Below are 17,620 nucleotides of genomic sequence, written 5' to 3'. Positions count from 1 at the left end.
AGTTTTAAAATTTTCTCTAGAGTGAATTGTATGGGGATTTTTTAATAAAAATTGCTGTAATATCTTACTTTTTTATTAGACGTTTTAGTCTCCAGGTTGGGAGACGTTTTCAAAATATAAATTTGGGCAATTAAAGTTATTTTTTTATTAGAAGCCAGACTTCTAATCGAATCAGAGGAAAATCGATCACAAATAAAACATGAAACCTATATACTAATATACAATGGTAAAAGAACATTATATTAAAAACTCAGAAGATGGACTATTAGGGTAGGTATATTTGTTTTTCATTAGGAAGCTGTATTATATTATTACATTATACCGTGAGGATATGTGTGCATCATCATCATCGTTCTGGCTTTACAATCCTATGTGTCTTTCTTTCTTTTTCTTTTGCCAAGCATGAAATTTCTTGTTTCCCATTATTCTTCAATATTATCAATAAATATTGCTACGAGTCTTCCTCTTTTTTGTTCCCAATAAATCTATTAAGGAGTGTTTTTCTTATCCTACCCACCTCAAATTTAATATGTTCTAATACTATGACAATATCTGGTTCGTTCTATATTTTGTAAAATTCGATGTTATATCGTCTTCTTCTATCTAATTGCGAAATTGTGCGAAATTGGATCAGATTAGATTGACATAATGGACTGTGAACGAATGGTTAATTTTGTTCATACTGGAGAGAAAATATTCATGGGATCAACGTGAATAGAAGTACCAGGTACGAAATGGACAAAAACAGTTGTAAAAGAAGATTTCTACTGAAATTAAATTTTCAAATAGGTTAAGGCTAAGAATGTATTGAAATGTGTCCTTTATTATTCGACAATAGGGAGAAGTGGTGGTCATCGTCGATTTGGAGATCATACCACAAATGAGCTAATTCCCCAAACCCGTTTTTTTTTGCGTAAATACGATTTACCCACACTTCTCTTTTTCGGCTATATTGCCTGACACCTCGATAAATCAAAGAAGATTGTCCCAAAAAGAAAAATTCTTCATCAGAATCACAAAAACCGTTCCGTAGAGCCCTAATTACACCATAGAGTTTGGACGAATACTGAAGCAATAGACGATCGGCGTTCGCACGATTTCATTATATTGGTATTCGTCCGAATTCGCACCTTTAGGCCCGGAAGACCTAAAGCTTCACGTTTGTATTTCTTGGTCAATTTCAGGATTTTTAAAACAGATAAAATAATTTCTATAAAATCCCTAGAATAAGTTCTAGAAAAATGCTCAGTCAGGCAAAGAGTAAAAAAATGTATAAAAACTGGCCCTGGGCAGATCCAATAAGATTTTGGACGATGTTGACTTCAGTTAACGAACTTCATGTGAACTCTGTCGATCAGTCAACGACAAAAGAAGTATATTTAAAAGGTAGCCAATTCTGAGTCTAAAAGGCCCTATCACAATGAAAGAATAAGGAATAACCGAATGATAGTGAAATGAAAAAACGAGAACATTGGATGAGGTAAATTATTTCGTTCTGAGGTACTCTCAAAGTTTTAAAAAGTGTCCACTAGGAACGCAAGCTTAGCTAAAACTGGATATAGCAACTTTGTTTGCTCGGTATAACTCAAAGCAACAGGGACAATAATATTTATATGACTAAAGTGACGAGATAAATACAATAACCAAATCTTTTAACCAGTAAATCATCTTAGTACGTCTCACCAGTCGTCCCGTGTTACCTCTCCATTATCAACAGAACAGGACAGATCGCTGTCGACGCATTCAAATTTATTTACTTACAGAAGACGTCCTGATAGTGTCACACCAATTGATACGGTTAGAGAAAATGCTAGTCTTTCTTCACTGACATCACAAGCAGTTCAAGAAGAATAGCAAATTTCTTAAGAATTCACCAATTACGATGATATCGTAGCATATACATTAATTTCCGGATTCAGGTACAGATTATATGATTCTTTCACCTACTTAACAAATTTAAGTAATCATTTTTCAGTAGTTATTTTTAAAAAAATAGTTTTAAGTTAAATTTTTTTAGGAATATATATTTATATTTAATTAAATTTTTTAATGTAAATCGTTTTAAATAAAGAAGTACTATTTAAAAATAGACTTTCTTCTGTCGGTATCTTGTTTTTATACATGTCTTATTAAATTGCACAATTCATTAGAAGTATTTATTGATATACGAAAATTAATAAATAAATACTTATTCGTTTAACCCAGATACTCCTAAAACTTTTTATCTCAAAATTTTTATTAAATTCTGCTATGAATGGCTTTCTACTTCAATTATATACGAGTTTTACAAATAAAATTTTTCATTTAGGTTAGCCGTTTTTGAGTTATCAGGTGTATGTTATAGTTATAACCAACAGTAGGAATTCAAGCTACTTAAGGATCAATGATTTCATTATACAATAAATGAAACTAAGTATAAAAATTAAAGTTATTCTTTATTATGGTAACTAAAAAAACATGATATAGGGTGAAGTGCAACATCACACTTGTTACATCTGAACGCTGCCTGCTTATGACATACACCACACCTTGTTTGTTTTTCTTGATAAATGACGATATGGTCTAATCTATCGTACCTTGACTCAAAATGTGTAAGTTAACTTTTTGAGGTAAAAAGTAGTAGAGGTAAAAGTGAGGTAAAAAAAATATCAAAAGTGAAACGGCGCACCTGGATTATCAGATTGCAATTTATCGGCAAATGACAATACGACACTGGCTCCTAATCCTAATTCCTTGTATGTATCAGAAAGTGGAGTTGTGGTACCTTGATAAGGTTCAAACCACTAGACATATCTCTGTTTTGTGGTTCCGATCCATAGTTTATAGCCCCATCTAATGGGTTTTCCTCAGATAAACTGTTTTGATCCATGCTGCCCATAGTAAGGGACCATCGCTTCATCAACACTGCGATCTTCTTCAAATGGATAAAACATATGAAAATTTTTATTGATTATGTCAAATAGCGGACGCATTTTAGCAAACTTATCGCCTTTTTGTAATTCGATATTATCAGAAACATGTATATTTTGCATAATAAAATTTAATCTATCTAGCGATATAGCCGAATACACCAACTTACACCCTGCGTCATCGTTGTTTTCCCAGTACATAGACCTTCGAGTAAATGAGAAATATCCACTTAGAAGTAATATCCCAACAAAACACCTTATTTCATTTTGATTGATATCTCCAGAGCGATTGTGTTGAGATGCATATATATTACTAAAATGTGTAATTAGGTCCACAACTTCATCATCAATGAAAAGGAAAAATAACTGTAAAGACGTGAGAATATTTTTTGGTGCACTTACTGGCTTCTAGTCGGAAAAATTGGGATCAATATTTTGTTTTTTCCAGGAATACTCTCTTTTTTTTTTCTTCGGTTTAGGTTGTGGAGCACTTACACCAAAGCGAGACACACACAGACAACGGGAGGTTATCTTCACTATCAGAATCTTCAATTGTAGTATCTTCTGGACCCGAAATAATAATTTCATTCTGCCCTTCATCCTCCAACGGTGCACTATCAAAAACAACTTCAGCTTGTACTTCTAATTGACTACCTGGAAGGTTATTTATGTCAATGTGATTTTCATCCCCGGAATCTTCGTCGGTATCATATTTTTCGGATGAAGGGAAGACAATAATACCATCAGGTAATGAAGATGGATCATCTAGGTGTTCAATCTCATCTAATAACTCATTGAGAGTCAATGGTTTCGTCCAATAACTAAAAAGTTACAAAATGTTATGACTGAGTAGCATGTTATCCTACCGTATGTTATAACATACAGTCGTTTTTGAGCATTATTTTTCCCAGAAAAAAGAATAAATATTGATAACAGTAATAACTATAGTAAAATATAATCCAAAACGAAAGTAAATGTTAAATCTTTCTGAAAAAATAATGCCATAGTATCCTCAAAATACTTACTTCCTTTTATCCATTTTGTATATACCACGTGCGCTAATATTTATTGCAAATTTTCGACACCCTACTTAGCTAAACGTCGACTGCAGATAAATGCAAACCACTACTGATGCATATTTAAAAAGCAGGCTACGTTGTGACATCTAGTAAATAATAGTAAAAGTCGAATAATACAGGAATTTGTAAAGCGTATGTTTTAACGGACAGTAGGAATATCTGGGTTAATATAAATATTATATTGAAGAATTAAATACTTCTTGAACATTTTTCTTGCTGTTAGTTGTGTGCACCCAGCAGCTTCTATTTTACTTGAACAACCCCAGGCTCAACAAAAATAATGATTTTTCATCAAAAGAAGAAATATCTGAGAACCTGTTTTGAGTTTAAAACTGGAACTGGAAAGCTGTTAATTGACCGCCGCATGTGTGCTCTCAGAACTCCAAAAAAAGACCGTAGAGCTCGGAACGCCTGAACGCTGTTTGTGTGCGCGCGGGCCAAAGAAGAGAGAATCACACTTACGTAGACCGTTGTTGGTTCTAAATAATTTCTCTCAGACAATTTATCCTAGATCTATCCACTAGATTACATAATATTTAATTCAATAAATTTAAATCAAAATAAAGGACTTCTGTCATCAAATGCCTCAGTCTATGGACCAATGAGCACGTCGATGAATATTGCCTGGCTTGAATGCCTTCCCATTAGCCAATCGACCTGGAAATTCCTAAAATATCATGTATAAATATTAATGAATTTTAGGCCAAAAGTCAGTTCCTCCACGGGTCTCCTAGAGTTCCTTACACTCTCATACACCCTACTATCTATGGACTCTGTGGCTGATTTCATTTTTCTACAAATGGTGTTTCGTCATGTAAGAAATTAAGCTATCTGTATCAAGGCTAGCTAATATAACACACATATTGTCCTATCTAAAATGGACAGAAGCAAGGGTTACTTCGCTCGTTTATACACGAAGCCCCTTGCAGAGCGTACGAGGCAAAGAGATGATGTTAGCAGTCTTTTCTTCCATGGGAAAACACTTTCTTACATACTAGTATGTTCCTTCAAAAACCTATACCTTTCAGTTTATTTATATTTACGTTTTAATATTTCCCCTCGAGTGGGTACCTAAAAAATATGTCAAGTAATTTTCAAATCTTTGCAGAAGACATCATCCAATCTTGCTCATTTTAGGCTTATTGTTAGTTATGTGATATTATTTTTAATTTAAAAATGTCATGCACTAGATGAGTTGTTACCATGTATTGTTATTTTCTTCTTAACGACTTTTTCTTTTAGTATTGGTAAAAAGATCTTGCTGCTTTCTAATGTGGAATGTGTACGCAATTTGCTTCATTCAGTATAAAGATAAGAGCTGCTTCCTTGACTCATAATTCTTTACCATCTATTGATGAATCTATCGATTGGACTTTATGTTTCTGGTCCACATATCTTTAATCATATAACATCTATCAAAATCTCGATTTTTAATTTAAGGTATATGTTTATTTACTCTAACATTTATTTTTATCGATGTCTGAAGCAAGTAAACATTTTCACGTTATTTTATATGCACTTTTCTTTTGACAAATTATTTTATTGTATTGGTTATTTGAAATGTTGTACTATGGTTTTTAGTTCTCACCCTTCACCGGTTAAGTTTTTCTAAAACTTTTTTTAGATATGATATTTGTAATTCTCTTTCTCATAAGTCTTTCATCATTTTTTATAATGTGTTTTTCTGTTTTATTTCGTGAAATTACTTATTGATAGATAATATTAGATCATAATTTTTCACTACTACAGTCATTCCTCCAAAAATATATTTTAGTCAAAGTATGTATAGTTCTACTTTGGCGAACAATATTTTTTGTATCGCTTATAACGTATAGTCCTAAAGTTTTGGGAAAAATTTCAAAAGCATATAACTCTGACCACAATAATCTTATATTTTTATTCAATTATTCAACAATTTAACTTAACTATCCTTATTATAAATCAAAATTCAAATGACAGACAAGGGACCATTATTTTCGATTTGCCTAATAATTCCCCTGACACGTTGCATCATCCTTTGGACGACCTCGGCGTCAATTTCTCTGATTTTTGTATATATGCGGCATCTTAACTGTTCCTGGTTTTGTGCTTCCCATCCGTTATTATAGACTTTCCGACTTAATATTACCAAGAACTCTTCAATTGGACGAGCCTGAGGTAGGTTGGGGGGATTGTCTGCTTTCGGTACAAAGGTAATGTTGTTAGTTTCGTACCAGTCCCTTGTGATCCTCGCGTAATGACATGAAGCAAGATCTGGACAAACGACTATTTGGTCATTTGCATGATGTGTATTCACAAACTGAAGCAATTAAGAGAGACATCTTTGAATATAAATATTTGCGTTTAAGGTTTCGCCTCGAACAACACCAATGTAGGGCTGTGAGATAAAGCCAGCCTCAGAAATTGCTCACTATACCAAAATTTTGTCCTCAAATTTTTTCTTACTTTTGAATTTTATTTCATCAGGTACATTTTCGTAATCGTTCGTGTAAAACCCATCGTTACCCTTCATCTCGGAGTTGGACAAAGTAAAATATTTTTCATCGTCCATCACGATCAACTTGTTGACGAAATGCACTCGCCTTAACGGTCGGCAACATCTCGGAATTCTCTCTAATTGATCCTCTGTGTATTTTGGAGCTTTTCTTCTTTTCCAGTAGATAATATTGTTACTCGATAGGGTCCTGTATACTGTAGTCTTTCTAACATGAAATCTTCTGGCCAGTTTTCGCTGTGAGACCCCAATTTTGTTCTTAGCTACTTCAATCAGTCTTGCCTCTCTTATATGGTTCAAAATCCGCGGTCGGCCACTTTTACGCAAGTTAACACATGGTATTCCTTCTTCACATTCTCTAATTGTGCGATAAATTGTCGATTTGCTTATGTTTTAATCTCGATAAATATTAACAATATCTCGTTTCGACATTCGCCCAATCATATTATAAACACCTCGCCGAATATCAATTTTATAAGACATTTTGCAGAGCACAAACCAAAATATTCTGCTTTGTTTATTAAATGTCAATAACTGATGACATTTCAATTCCATGGCCTTCTTTGTTAAATGCATTTTGCTTCTCAATCAGACCAGGTGAAATTTTTCCCAAAACTTTAGGATCATACGTTATGCATTTAATAAAGTCGCTAGATGATTTCGGTACATTTTGTCACGTTTATATAAAATTAAGATAATATAGTTATGTAAATGTTAGTCATTAAAGCGTTTAAAATGTTAATCAACCATTAAAAGCTAGTCTGCATACCATTAATTGAGGTTAAATATTTTAACCTTACAATTACAGAAAACAAACTGTTTGTTTGTATACCTTTTAGCCTTTTCATGACTTACAGTCATTTATTACAGTAAAAAGCAATAAAACTAGTGTAAGCATTTGCTGTGTATGTTACCTTAAATACTTTTTAAACATATACGAAGTTTTATTTTAAAAAAGAACTAAATATAGTAAGGAATGCCAGAAATGTACCAAGTACATTTTAACTTATGTAATAAAAACATATATGATTCTTTTTTAATTTATAAGAACAGTTATTGAAGAATGATTTAAAAAATCTTTAATAAATTCACAGGTAAACATGTTTCAATTAAAAACTGCATGAAAATAACTAACAAAATATAAACAATTAATGAGAAGTAAACAATTAAAAGAATATCTGTTAATAATAGAGATAGACTAGTTCTTCGCTTGCCAGATCGTGGCAGCGCTAGTCTAGTTTTTATAAACAAAGGTTAGTTTGTGTTATTTGTATCTTAAAATCTTTTTCCTGTTTGAGAATTTAAATAATAATGTTGAGTATATGGTGGCACTGTCACAACAATGTAAGTATTAGTAATATTAATATAATTTTAATAGTTCACGTTTGTACAATTAAATAGTTTAATTTCATTAACTTATGTTTTAGGTGATGTAGGTTACTTTTATAATTACATTTTAGCAAATAGTAATTTTTGTTATTGGCCTCTACCTTGGGATTTTATTATAAATAATGTAGAGGACAAGCCTGTTATACGCGCGAGAGTAAAGTAATTATAAAATTGTTGACTGCACTAACGATGTTGACGAAAAGGATGATGAAGAAACGTCGACAGGTAGTACTAGAAAACAATCACGCAGATCTATGTCTTATTTCTAATTTCTATTATCTTTGTACTTCTAAAAAGAAGGAAAAAGTTTGTAAAATGTTTTTCCTGTATACATTGTGTCTTTCACATCGAATGGTAAAAACTGCATTTTCCAAAAGAAATAAAATACTGAATATAGTTGGCGAAGATAAAAGAGGAAAAAATGTCTGTCAATTATCTGAAAAAATAAAACAGTCAGTGATGGATTATTTTAATATGTTTCCGAGGGTAGAAAGCCATTATTGCCGAAAAGATACACAGAGGCAATATTTAGATTAAATCCAAATATTACAAAATTGTATGATTTAAATAAAGAAGACTGTATGAATAAAAATATTCAACAATTCGGGAAAGTTGTCAATGTCTCTATTCAACACAAATTTTAACCCTGGATTCTTCAAACCAAAAAAAGGATTTTTTGTGTGACCTATGCAAAATACATAAAAACAGCAATGAAGAAGAAAAAAAATGAAATGAAAGATTTAATTGAAAACCAATTAAAGAACGAGATGCTTGCAAGAGAAACAAAAGAAAAATCAAAGTAGAGATGTGAAAATGATGATACCTATTTTGCAGAAGTTTTTGATATCCAACAAGTTCTTCAAACGCCCCATCTAGATGTATCTCAATTGTATTATCGTAAAATAAATTATCGTGTGATTAAAACAAGAAACGTGTTTTTTTCTGATAACTGTGGGGGACAAAATCTCAACAGAAATGCTGTCGTAATGTATAAAAATCTGGCTGCTAAACATAAAATTAAAATTTCTCAGTTTTTCTTGGAAAAGCGACACACCCAAAACGAAGGTGATAGTATACATAGTAATGTTGAGAGAGTTTTAAAAAATGTTGCTATATTTATGCCAAGGCAGTGGTACCTTATTGCACGAACAGCTTGTAGAAAGATTTCATACAATGTTACTGAAATTGATGAATTTTACGATTTTGTTGAATTCAGAAAACATCCTTGCAACGAAATGGGCAAAAATTAAAATGGAGAAAAGGTCAAGTGGCAGAAGGTACGTATCATAATGGTTGAGCCCGATCACCCCAATGCTGTTTTTATAAAATACAATTATGATGATGTGAATTTTATCAGAATTAATACTACTTAGGACAGGGACTTAGGTTTTTACTACTTAGGACAAGAAAAAAAACTTTGTCAGTATATAATGACCTGCAAATGTTGAATGCTGAAAGTTTATCCATTAGTACAAATTTATTTTATTTAGCGTATGGACTTTCACAGTACGATAAATATACGAATACAATAATATTTACATATATATTAAATATATTATTTAAACACTAAAGATGACAGAATGAATGACACTAAATATTAATGTCCAATTTACATAGCCATTCAATTGCTTCTGGGGAACATTCCGCAAAGTCCTGGAGGTTTCCACGGTAGGCACGATTCAAGCAGTCTGAAACACAATGGCTTATGGTCTGTCTAGATTGTCCGCAATCGCACTGTGGACTTTCTGCACGACCCCACCTGAACAGCGAATCAGAACATTTACCATATCCGGTACGTATACGATTAAGCCTTGCCCAAGTGGACCGGGGCAAATTTGATCCGATGAAACCCTGAGTTGGGGTGGATATCTTAATATAGTCCGATTCTTCTGTTGGCATCCATCTTGTTGTCCATTGCCTATGTATATCATAGGAATTACCAATTTTTCGGGCAGATCGTATTGGAGGATTTCTAGATCTCAGTCGCTGGTGCTCTTTTGAGATGTCTGGGATATCTTGATGTATTGGTAATTGTACGTTGGCTATAATTTTCTGGTACTCTCTCACTAATGCTGCTGTACGGCGTAGATCTGGTGGAGCAATATTGCTCAGAGTAGGCAGCCATCTCACTGGCGTTGGTTTTATTGTTCCAGTGATTATTCTCATGGTTTGGTTAAGTTGGACATCGATTTTGCTTGTATGTGCACTATTTAGCCATACTGGTGCACAATATTCTGCCACTGAAAAAACCAAAGCTAGAGCAGAGGTCCGAAGAGTATCTGCAGAAGCACCCCAAGTTGTTCCGGCAAGTTTTGATATTAAGTTATTTCTTGTTCTTAGTTTACCGGCTGTGTTTGTAAGATGACTTTTGAAGGTGAGTGTTCTATCAAGTGTGACGCCTAGATATTTGGGGTTGTTGTTATGTTTGATAGCTGTATCATTTAGAGTTACATTGAGAGTATCGCCCTCAAGTTGATTCGACAGGTGAAAGAGACAGGTTTCAGTTTTGATTGTGTTAGGACGTAAGCGCCAGTTCTTAAAATAGTTACTTAGTGTAGTTAAGTCCTCGTTTAGAGCTCGTTCTCCTGCTTCTTTACTATTATCTTGGAAGCCAATGGCCAGGTCGTCAGCATAAGCAAATTTTCTTGATTTTGTTTCAGGTATATCTGCTGTATAAAGGTTAAATAATAAAGGAGCTAGCACTGGGCCTTAAGGTAAGCCGTTGTTAAGTTTTCTAACGTTACTCTGTGCATCATTCATATATACCTGAAACAGTCTGTTAGTCAGTAGATTGTTTATCAGCTGACAAGTTTTGAGGCAAGGTATGATTTTCATCAGCTTATAAATAAGGTCTTCTCTCCACACAGTGTCATACGCAGCCGTGAGATCTATAAATGTTATGGCAGATTTTTCGCGTCTTTCAAAGCCAGCTTCAATAAATGTAGTTAAGGACAGCACTTGGTCACAGCAACTTCCTCTTCTAAATCCAGCTTGTTCAATTGGTATCGCATCCTCAATGGTGTCACATATTCGGTTATATAAAAGTCGTTCTAGTAATTTATAACAGCAACTGAGTAAGGCAATAGGCCGGTAACTTTCAGGCAGCTTGTTGTCTTTGCCAGGCTTCTGGATTGCGATAATTTTTGTTCTTTTGAATTCTGGGGGTAGCACAGCTGTATTCACAATGTCGCTAAAGAATTTTTTGAGCCACTGTCGTGTTTTTGTACCAGTGTGGACTATAAACTCAGGATACATTCCATCGAAGCCTGCTGCTTTTCCTGTTTTAGTTTGATTAAGCGCTTCGTTTATTTCATCCAATGAGAAGGCACGTGAGTATTCTGATGTTGCGGGAGTATTTGCTTTAAGTTGTTTAAGAGCTCTTTTTACGGTAGATGTATGAGTTTTCTCAGATGGAGCTCGGGAGTTCTCAATTATTCTATTGGCTATTTTATTTGGCTCAATTGTTGATTTGTTTAAGTGTTGCGCTCTGCTTGCTTCGCCCAGTTTGCGGATCAGTCCCCATGCCTTTCGACTGGAACGTGAGAAATCAATATGTTCTACGGTAGACTTCCATTTATTAAGTCTTGTTGAGTCCAGTGACTTCAGTAAGTTGTCACCAATTTCGGGATCTTCTGATTTCAAAAATTCGTCATATAGTTTTTGGCTTTCTTCCGTCCAGCCTGGGATGTACTCCTTTCGGAAACCTCGGGGGATATGTTTTTTGGCGATAGAGATAACCATTAGTACAAAGAAATTAGAAGACTTAAAGTATCTATGTAAATGATTGGTCACTCCGACCGTGTACAATGACTTCTATTTGAATTTAAAGTCATAAGGGAACTTAATTTAAGAAATCACTGTTTTTATAATTTATATTGTAATCAGTGACATATTAATAAAATATTTGTATTTTTATGAACAGTAGTAATTTATTTAATCATTTCTTCATTCGGCTTTACTTAAATAACAAATGCGTGTTTTTGTAAAAATAAAGAATATTGTTAGTGCACAACTAGCATAATCCCAGATAAGCTATTTCTGCACTAATAATTCTGATGCAGCACTAGTCTATCCACCTAATTTTTTATTAAAATAATGAAACAAAAAAAAACTAGTTTTATAGTAATGTAAAAGTTTCTAAATAAATTAAAACGTATGCACAAAGTAAACGTTAATGTTTGAAAAACAAAATAATGGAAAACCAAACTTCTGAAAAACAAATTATGGCGTAAATAAGATGCGTAAAAATAAGAATGGTATTTATATCAAATTATTTTAAAAGTTTCATAAAAATTTAAACAGATGATTAAAAATTGTTATAAATTGGACCCACCTAATCTACATAGAATAAATATATGATGACTAGAAATACATTAATCGAGACTAGTGGATCAATGTGAAGAACTGCTATTTCGTGACGCTACCCTTGACGTCTTTTGTGGTGCTAGTGTCATCAGATGCCACCAATCACGCATCTCGATGTGCATCGCCCTTCCTTCTGGAACAAATAATTAAATTTAATTGGTCGAGAAATGAAAAGGTTTCATATAAAAGTTAATTTATCTTTAAATATGGGACATTTTCGAGTCAGTCAAGTCAGTTGTGACAGTTGTGATAGTAGTGTCTAACTCATGGTTTTACCCGTCTAGGGTAGCTCCCTAGAGCACTTTGCTCGAAGGGCTCTGAATCTTTCTAAGACTCTGAAGATGAGTTTTTTTTCTTCTTAAAAAGAATGTGTTTTATTTCCACCAACTAATAAAACCATAATGGCATTGTCTCTTCAAGATAATGCCACAATAAGAGCGTACCGGCCAACTACGCAATATTACACCATATTGCGCAATAGTTGGACAAATTAATAAACATGGAAACTTGCACCGCGTTGCAATCAGTTTTTCATACGTTTATTAATTACACCGGAGACGACATGGCGCCCAACCTTCAACAAACTCTACCACGACTCCGAGATGTTAGAGTTCTCATGCTCCGCGATCGAAAATCGCAAATAGTTCCAACACGATGCCTGCATCAAAACCACTCAAGAAAACAGCGGGGAGAAGCATCGGATGTTAGTATACCAAACTAACGTCCGATATCCACCTTCTGCAGCCCGGAAACCGTCGATGTGCCATATCTCCGACGAGCCAGCCTACTTGATGCTAAGTACCTGATGCAATGGATGTCTCCGCAGTAGCCAGTCACTGCCTGCCCTACCATTATGTGGTCCAGAGCACCACGGAAGCTCAGGCAAACTCGCCTACGACACACCGGCGACATGCAGATGGGAAATGTACAGCTAGAGAGGACGAAGCCGCCGTAGAAAAGCACGTCGTCGAGGATGGACCTGCAGATGTGCAGATGCCGTCAACAACACCGACCACCGCCTGTGAGTGTTTTTGTGCAGTGTAAGTGCGCGCTACGCGAGTGCACGGGAGTGTAGTGTGTGTTAGAGGACTTGTAAGTAATTTGACAATATAGACATATTCATTCTGATATATTTCATGTTATATTTGATACATTTTATGCATTTTTTTTTCTTTTCCATATGTGATTTGTAAAAAAATTGTTTTCTTAAGTTTTTTAATAAAATCAGCTTTTTTTATCAGCCTCAGAGTCTCCAAAGCAGGGGGGATGTCATCAGATGCCACCAATCACGCATCTCGATGTGCATCGCCCTTCCTTCTGGAACAAATAATTAAATTTAATTGGTCGAGAAATGAAAAGGTTTCATATAAAAGTTAATTTATCTTTAAATATGGGACATTTTCGAGTCAGTCAAGTCAGTTGTGACAGTTGTGATAGTAGTGTCTAACTCATGGTTTTACCCGTGTAGGGTAGCTCCCTAGAGCACTTTGCTCGAAGGGCTCTGAATCTTTCTAAGACTCTGAAGCTGAGTTTTTTTTCTTCTTAGAAAGAATGTGTTTTATTTCCACCACCTAATAAAACCATAATGGCATTGTCTCTTCAAGATAATGCCACAATAAGAGCGTACCGGCCAACTACGCAATATTACACCATATTGCGCAATAGTTGGACAAATTAATAAACATGGAAACTTGCACCAAGTTGCAATCAGTTTTTCATACGTTTATTAATTACACCGGAGACGACACTAGTTTCGTGACGTTCGCTTCAGCATTTTACTATAGAGAACAAAGAAAGTAAAATGCCACTATAAACGATTTGCTTCAAAAATTAACTTTAATTTTATATAAAAATGCATAAACGTCACGAGCACCGTATTTTATTAAAAAGGAAATTAACGAAATTTTTGTTCTAAAAGTAATTACCAATATTTGAATTAAAACTATTTGCGGCCACGTTTTGTATTCTCCTATTTTTAAGTGTATGTAAAAGTGTAAGTTTGATTAACTACGTTATAAACGTACTGATCTTACAGTGAGATCTCGTACTAGTAGATCCTAAAAATTAAATAAATCTTAGACATGACAGAAAAAGCTTCCGTACTAACAGTTTACCAATCGCTCCTGAGTGGATGTTGGATATTGACGTAAAATGTATACTCTGAAGTTATTAAAAGCATTCCAATGTATATGCTAAATTCTTACCGAAATTTTCCAAATTTACATTCCAAGAACTGCGACAAAAGATGTTTAAAATTTTTCTTTATAAATGGGGGGCATGTACTAAACGTTCATTTGCAAAATATGCAGATTTGACTTTAAAACATAATTCTTTTCACAATATCTTAAGACGAAAATATCATAAGAATTGCTTGATGCATATCTAATTTAAATATTTTGTTTATATGGGATTAAGCCGCAATTATTGATTGTAATGAAAATTACATTTTTAACTATTGTTTGACGTTTCGATTTTCACTCCGGAAGGAAATTCCAGAAAACATCTGAGGCTTCTTCTTCTTCTTCTCGTAGCACTACAACCTGGGGTGGGTTTTAGCTGCAGCTGGAACTTGCTTCCATCTTGAACGGTCGTCCATAATAGTTGGGTCAGTGGGTAGCCCCATTGTTCTTATATCTGACCATATATTGTCGCTCCATCGCATTCGTGGACGTCCTAATGGCCTTCTTTCTGTGGGGCCTTCCTCCCATATTAACTTGGCAAGGCGGTTATTACGGAGTCTATGGACATGGCCAGCCCATCTTAGAAGTTATGATTTAATCTCTTGGACTATATCGCTCGCTCTATACATCTACCTGACCTCAGCATTTGTTCTCATTCGGTATTGGTTGCTATTAATGTCGTGATAAGGCCCAAAGATTCTTCTGAGGATTTTCCTCTCAAAACATCTAAGTTTTCTTTCAGTTTCTTTGGTCAGGGTCCACGTCTTACACCCATACATAAGCACCGGTCTAATCACCGTTTTATATACTCATGGACAAAAATATCGAATATTTGGGAATTTTCCAATGTGTTTCTTGTAGTCACTATTATTTCAAAATATTTTTAGATTTTTGATAATACTCATATAGTAGGCTGATGTACTCAACTGGTTTGAAATATTTTGATGTTTATTTTGACGTTTATTCAGTGGTTAGTGTCATTCGTACGCTTTATCATAAAAATCCTTCTTCACGTAAAGGAAAAATCATACTAATTCGGTTATTTTTAGTTTAATTTATTAAGTTTAATTAAATATTGTTTTGATTTAATTAAGTTTAAAACAAGTATCCCACCAATTCGGCACTGCGATGAAGTCCAAGTAGCACATATAGTAATTTTGTACGAGGAAGGATATACACAAAATGGTATCGCACGACGTCTTAGTAGAACTAAATCTATAGTTTCAAATACTCTAAAAAGGTACCGCGAAACAGGAAATTTTGTACGAAGGCCTGGTCAAGGACGCCCAAGGTGCACAACCGCAATTAATGACCGTTTTTGGTTCTTAATTCTACACCAAATCGTTCATTGACATCGATGCACCTCAGAAATGAGCTATTAAATGTTAGACAAGTTAATGTGAGTTCACAAACAGTTAAACGAAGATTAAAAGAAGCAAACTTAAAGCCCCGCCAAAGTTCCACGTCTTCTCCAAAATCATAAAGCTCGTCGTTTGGAATTTGCAAGAACACATATTTAGTGGAATATCGACAACTGAAAAAACGTTCTTTTTACTGATGAGACCAGAATCATATTATGGAAGGCAGATGGTCAAAACTACGTCTACAGAAGAGTTGGAGAATGATTCGCCAGTTGCAGTCTCACCCAGACCGTTAGTTTTGGAGTTGATGGCATAATTCTTTGGGAAGGTATTAGTTGGGAGGTACGTACCGCACTTGTGGAAGTGATTGGACGGATGATTGGTGATTCTTATGTTTAAAACATCCTGCAAGATCATGTTTTGTCATATGTTGGTTACATTGGATATGAAAGATTTACGTTAATGCACGATAATGCTCGACCACATGCTGCTGCCATAGTGAGTAAAACATCTTGGTGAGGTCCAAATTCTAAGATTGGATTGGCCACCGTCTAGCCCGGATTGAAATTCAATAGAGCACAAGTGGGATCATCTAAAACGCAGCATACGACAAAGAAATCCCGTTCCAAATACGATAGAGTAGCTTCGGCTTGCTGCACAGGATAAATGGAATGCAATTTCCCAAGGATATGTACAAAATTTACTTGCAAGCATGCTGAGAAAGATACAAGCAGTAATAAGAGCTAGAGGGGGGAATACTCGTTACTGATCATGCAATTCTTTTAGTTCAAACCAGTTGTTTAAGCAATTTAAATTATCATTAAGTTTAGAATAAAATAACCTTATTTACCAAATATTAAACATTTATTTTTTTCACAATTTTCTCCGCATAAAAACTTAAAATTGTTCATTAAACATTGTTAAAATAAACTCTATTTTACAATAAACTACTTGGTTGACCAGAATTTATTTTGAAAAAACAAAAATTTGAAAATTCCAAAATATTCGATATTTTTGTCCATGAGTGTATATTCTAATCTTTGATGTTCGTGTTCGGCTTTTAGATTTAATAGTATTGTGGAGGCTGTACGAATAACTGCTGAAGTACGTATTACTTAGGTTAATTATGCAAGGGAAGATACAAGGAAAGAGAAACCCAGGACGACGTAAAATATCCTGGCTAAGAAATTTGAGAGAGTGGTTCGGTTGCAGCTCATTAGAATTATTCAGAAGCGCGGCCAATAAAATTAAGATAGCAATGATGATTTCCAACCTCCGATAGGAGAAGGAACCTGAAGAAGAAGAAGGAGGCTGTGCATACATCTGTTTGCTGCCTGCATTCTTCCTTTAATCTCTTTCGCGATATCGTTATCCGCAGTAATTGTTGCTCCGAGATATTTAAAACTCTCCACTTTTTTAAAGTTATATGGATCTACTGTAACATTTTGCCCTATTCCATCTCGTCCTTTTTGTCTGTAGATGCACATATATTTGGTTTTCTCTTCGTTTTCCCTTAAACCAGTTTTCTTTGCCTCTACCTCCAATTTATTAAAAGTCTTCTTCACATTGGTGACTGTGTTTCCCACAATGTCATTGTCATATGTGTATGGTAGTAGTAATTTTGGTCTATTTACTGTCAGTAATTCTATTTTAAGTTGTGCAGCTCTTACTTCTTTCTCCAGCATGATATTAAAGAGATGAGGTGACAGCGCCTCTCCTTGTTTCAGGCCGCTGCTTATTTCGAAAGATTCTGAGAGTTTGTTACCTATCCATACTCTGGATCTACAACTATTCACACATAACTTAACAAGCTGGATACGTTTATTTGGAACTGAAAGTTCTG

The 17,620-nt window shown here is 34.4% G+C and overlaps 1 protein-coding gene across 1 annotated transcript; it reads right to left on the bottom strand.

The window, feature by feature from the left end:
• Positions 1–3,291: 3,291 nt before the first annotated feature.
• LOC140442802 (uncharacterized) lies at positions 3,292–4,135 on the bottom strand. The gene is made up of 2 exons (XM_072533778.1): positions 3,935–4,135; positions 3,292–3,730 (listed from the first exon to the last, which is right to left on the bottom strand). The coding sequence occupies exons 1-2, from the start codon at positions 3,946–3,948 to the stop codon at positions 3,385–3,387; spliced, it is 360 nt and encodes a 119-aa protein (XP_072389879.1). The 5' UTR covers positions 3,949–4,135; the 3' UTR covers positions 3,292–3,384.
• Between the last annotated feature and the right edge of the window lie 13,485 nt (positions 4,136–17,620).

This window comes from Diabrotica undecimpunctata, chromosome 6, assembly GCF_040954645.1.
Source record: "Diabrotica undecimpunctata isolate CICGRU chromosome 6, icDiaUnde3, whole genome shotgun sequence".
In the NCBI taxonomy this organism is placed as follows: Eukaryota; Metazoa; Arthropoda; class Insecta; order Coleoptera; family Chrysomelidae; genus Diabrotica; species Diabrotica undecimpunctata.
The sequence above is the reverse complement of the archived record's forward strand: the minus strand, read 5'-3'. Positions and strand labels throughout refer to the sequence as shown.